The following is a 4,845-nucleotide window of genomic DNA, read 5'->3' as shown; positions in this document are numbered from 1 at the left end:
AAGATGGAAGCTGGAATTAAGCTTCCATCGTACGTAGTAGCAACAACTATTTGCAAGACAGAATAGGTAAGCACTCATCCATTTACCTACGCAAGCCTACAGGTTGAAATAGAGAGCTGCCACCTGTAACTAATTAACGCAGGCAAAAACTACACAGTATTATCACCACCACATGCACTGGCAGTGGCATAAGTTACATGTAACATACTGACAGTACAAAATGCCATAGAAATTATACGATTTAAGGAGCATAAACCTAATTTAGCTTTTGAAATTTCACTGTGACATTGTAACCTCATACATCCAGGCATGTATAGATTCTACTAGCAAACCCGGCAGTCAAATTCTTTCGAACAGTAAACAAATCCATGTTTAACCCTCCTCTTGAGGGTCAAAAGGTTATTAGACACTTACTCTTCGCACGTCAGTGGAAAGCACATTTCATGGTTCTTTTAATAAAGCCATAAAAATGGTAGTTCACCGCTGAAACAAAAAAGTTTCCCAATCGCTCCGTCACACCATGTCCTCAGAAAATGTCTAAAATCTGCCCTGTGCCCCATTGGCCTTTGACCTGTGACCTCCAATTTCGGCACAGTGATGGCTTTTCCTACCATGATGCTATACACCGACTATCACGAGCCGTTTAGATTTGTGCCGCAATTCTGCATTTCCTCCCTATACCTTAAGTTAAGGAGGGAATGTTCCCCCTTTTTTTACACCTCTTGACCTTTGACCCCCCAGCTTTGACATTCCAACTCGTTTTCGGATTACCAGGCTTATTGGGTTTCTAGATTATGGATGTACCATGAATATGACAACACTGTGACGTCATTGAGGCAGTTCAGGAATCCATGTTTAACCCTCATCTTGAGGGTCAAAAGGTTATCAGACTCTTAAGCCCGCCGCACACGGTGAACTATCTGCTGAGCCAACGGCCTCAAGAGGCCGTTGGCTCAGCAGATAGCTCAGCGTGTGCGCGCAGATTCTGCACGATTTTTGGCCTCGCGTGGCTGTGAGACTCCTTCGTTTAGTCACTGCATGACTAAAGGCATAAGAAACACGTGAGAGAAAGGATGCTAGAGATTCCCCCCTGAGCGCCTCACTCTGTTTTAGTTACCGCACATGGCTAAAAGCACAACGACGACGTGAGAGAAAGGATGCTGGGGAAAACCCCCGAAAAGCATCGCTCTCTGCTTCATTAGTCAACGATATTTCCTTACGTTAATTAGTACACATTAATTGCATTTAATTAATTGAAAATACAGTAAAAATGTAAGAAAAATGTAATCACTTACTGAATAACAACTCGATCCCTGTTCTCATTAGCTTAAAAAATACACGCGCGCATTCACTTACGAAATACACGTGCCCTGCGTTCGCTAGAAGAAAAAATTAACGCGCGCAATCATTTACAGAATATCAACACCCTGTGCTTATTAGCAAAAAAAATACACGCGCGCATTCACTTACAGAATAACAATACCCTGTACTTATTAGAATATAGAATTCACGCGCCATCCGCTTACAGCTTACCGCATACCGCTTACATTCTCAACGCCCTGCGTTCACTAGAAGAAGAAATTCACAGATACAATCACTTACAGTATATGAACGCCCCGCGTTCACTAGAAGAAGAAATCCACAGATGCAAAACACTTACAGAATATGAACGCAGCGTTGACCAGCAGGAAGAACTGATCCATATTTTTATCGAGATGGCTCACATGGTCGGCGAGAACCTCCAGCCGCCGGAGCTGATAGGCGCTGATGTAAACATGTGTATCGTTCACAAACACCGTCGCATCGGGAAGCTCCGTCCACAGCGGTGACGTCGTCGTCTCCGCCATCGTCGTCTTCGTGTGTCTGCTCTTTGAGTGAACGGCGATCGGCGGAGTGCTTGGGATCGAGTGGAGCGCAGCGCTTGCCGCGACGCGCGTGGGGGAAACACGAATAGGAAAGAAAGCTAGCTCTCGGTAACTCGGCGAACACGCTCCAGCGAGTTGGCTGGCTCGCTGCTCAGTGACCTGACGACGGATACTGGTGGACACCTCGGGGCACGCACCTGGGTTTGTCATATGTCGCCATAGTGTATCCCGCGCACGCGGATAATCCACTACCGGGGTGCTGCTCTACGGCGGCGACTTTTTCTAGCGGCTAACCCCATTACTGCGCCTTAATAACGTACCTGATGCTGTGTTCGGTTGTACGACCCCCCCACCGGGAGGGAGGGGCTGTATCGAACCGGAATCAGCAAAAATTAGTCACTGGAAAATTGGCGACACGGAGATACGGCCATAGGAAAGCGGATCACACGGAAAATCGGCCGCAGGATGATTGGTGGCACGGAAAATAGGTCACTGTAAAACTGGTCACGAGCAGTTGACTTAGACCTTCGCCTGTTGTCCGGTACCTTCTCACTCCTCATCTAACGGCACCTCCTACCACCTTCTCGTGTTTACCTCTACCTCCTCCCTAATCTACCACCTTCTCCTCTCCTCCTTTACCTACCCCTCCCTCCTTCATCACTTTGTCCCATCTTCCTCTACCTCTACCTTCACTCTCCTCTGCCACCTTCTTCCTCCTCTTCTAACTCCTCTATCAACCAGCATTTACGCCTTCTATTCTACCTCCTCCCTCAGCCAGCATTTACGCCTCCTCTTCCTCCTGCCGCCTCCACCACCTTCTCAGCAGCAGCACCGCCCTGCTTCATGCAGCGATCCGATCACGCGTGTACACATCAACACTTAAATAGAAATATACATATATATAACAGTACATATATAACATTAAAATGTAAATATTTGCGTTAATTGGAAAAAAATAGTTAAATGGATAAAGATAGAAAAATACAGAAAACAGGTAAATAATAACAAGTGCCGCGGAGCGACAGCGCTCATCTCACGTCTACTGCGGTAACTCTGTGGTGGAGTGGTGGGATTCTAGTAAACCCTGTTAGTCCCAAATGTGTTCACATACGCGCCGAAACAGTGGAAGGCACAAGGATGGTATCTATATGTATATGTATATGTATATGTATATGTATATGTATATGTATATGTATATGTACACAGTCACACCAATGATTTTATCATAAACGTATAAGGAAATTATTGCGACTTATCGTAACATATACCTGGAATGAGACATTAACTCCGTTGGAATCGCTAATTCCTTGATAGAGCCAACCACGTTCCGACCACGCCCAATGTGTCACTATTGGGTATATGAGACCTTTAAAAAGTGCAATGACGTAAAACACGGATGTTATATAGGGGTTTATCGTCGCAATCTGTAAAAATATTACGTTATGAGAAAGAAATTGAGAGATGCGAGAGATTCCATGGGGTGAGTAGATAAAGGAGGTAAGAGCTTCATTTCTAATTTCACAGTTGAAAAAAATGCCATTTCCCAGTTTTCGGTTTATTAAAATTCGCAGCTTTTCCGCTTCCCGGTTGACATCTATTCCTGAATCACGAAAACTTTATTTTCCGGTTCCCGGTAAATTAAAATGCTTCAATCTCGCGTTCCGAAAAATAACCGTTCTCCCCTTTACTAAGTAGTAAGACCGTGCGACCAGACGCGCCACTCTCCTCGTCTATCTTTTATCTGACATTCATGCCTACATACGCCACGCCTACATACGCTAGCAACCAGCCAACGATAACGCGCAGCAATAAAATGCTAAATCGCTCCATAATTATAGCGTTGTAGCGACCGTTGTTGTAGTTAGTTGTCTGTCTCTCTAGGTAGCAGTTAGCAGCTTAGCCAGTCGCATTCCTGTTCACTCACCGGTGAGCAGAAAGCTATAGATGAGGTAGGCGACGAATTCACATCGCTCGGCGACCGCTCCCGACACAATTGTCGCTGCGGTGGCCGCAAACACGAAGTGGAAGAACCAGAAGGCGAACATATCTCCCGGCATATCGTAACTAAACCAGTACTTCACGCCGACGAACGCGTTGCCGTCGCCGTGTGCCAGGGGAAAGCCGATGGCCCAGTAAGAGACGCCAGCTACAGCTGCAAGATACCGTAACGCACGATAGGCTATATAATTATATATTATTATATAGCTGCTTATTATTATTTGCTTTAATTATATAGCAATATATATTACTTTGCAATATATTACTTGTAATATGCAATATGCATACTGCATAGTAATTATTTAGTACATCGCAATATGAACAACGGGCGTAATTTACGAAAAACATCGTATGTGCAGTTGTGGTTGATCCGTCGCATAGGGCTGTTCTTCCCTCTCCACTCACCCTCTCTCTCTCCCCCTCTCTCTCCCTCTCTGTCTATCTTTCTCTATCTTTCTGTCTCCCTCAGTCGCTATTTCCCTTGCCCTTTTTTTCTTTCTCCCCCCCACTTCTATCTCACAGCAGAAAGATTGGCTTTTTCATTAGTTTCTTTATTATTTCATTATTCATTATTTATCATATTTTCTTTCATGTGCATATTTCTTTTATATATTTTCTTTCATGTGCACTTCCCTACCGTAACGCATCATGTTCCATGAAGCGTCCGTATCCGCGAGACTGCTACAGCCGCCACCTGGGCCCTACATGCAAGCCAATCTATAGCCCCGCACCCCAGGCAGCAGGGATAGGTCCGGCCCGTCTGTCACTCTTGCTGCGACCTTGCCGCAGGCACACACACGCACACAAGCGCAAACCGCCGACCGCTATTGTCGACGTCTCTATACTCGCCCCACGTTGCGTTACCTGCGATACATACCTGCGCCGAATGTTAAACTCCTGCACTCACGCATGCACTGTAGATGAGGTATGGGGGAGGGTGTGTGCTTGCGTGCGTGCGTGTGCGCGCGCGCGCGCGCGCGCG

The 4,845-nt window shown here is 45.9% G+C and overlaps 1 protein-coding gene across 1 annotated transcript in view; it reads right to left on the bottom strand.

The window, feature by feature from the left end:
* The window catches only part of LOC106810541 (putative ammonium transporter 1), a 13,475-nt gene extending 8,962 nt beyond the window's left edge, over positions 1-4,513 (bottom strand). The window contains exons 1-3 of the mRNA XM_014813921.1: positions 4,501-4,513; positions 3,790-4,044; positions 3,134-3,231 (exon numbers count right to left, since the gene is read on the bottom strand). Coding sequence (XP_014669407.1) covers positions 3,134-3,231; positions 3,790-4,044; positions 4,501-4,513 — 366 coding nt within the window. The remainder of the gene's footprint in view (positions 1-3,133; positions 3,232-3,789; positions 4,045-4,500) is intronic.
* Between the last annotated feature and the right edge of the window lie 332 nt (positions 4,514-4,845).

Source organism: Priapulus caudatus, unplaced genomic scaffold, assembly GCF_000485595.1.
Source record: "Priapulus caudatus unplaced genomic scaffold, Priapulus_caudatus-5.0.1 Scaffold450, whole genome shotgun sequence".
In the NCBI taxonomy this organism is placed as follows: domain Eukaryota; kingdom Metazoa; phylum Priapulida; class Priapulimorpha; order Priapulimorphida; family Priapulidae; genus Priapulus; species Priapulus caudatus.
The sequence above is the reverse complement of the archived record's forward strand: the minus strand, read 5'-3'. Positions and strand labels throughout refer to the sequence as shown.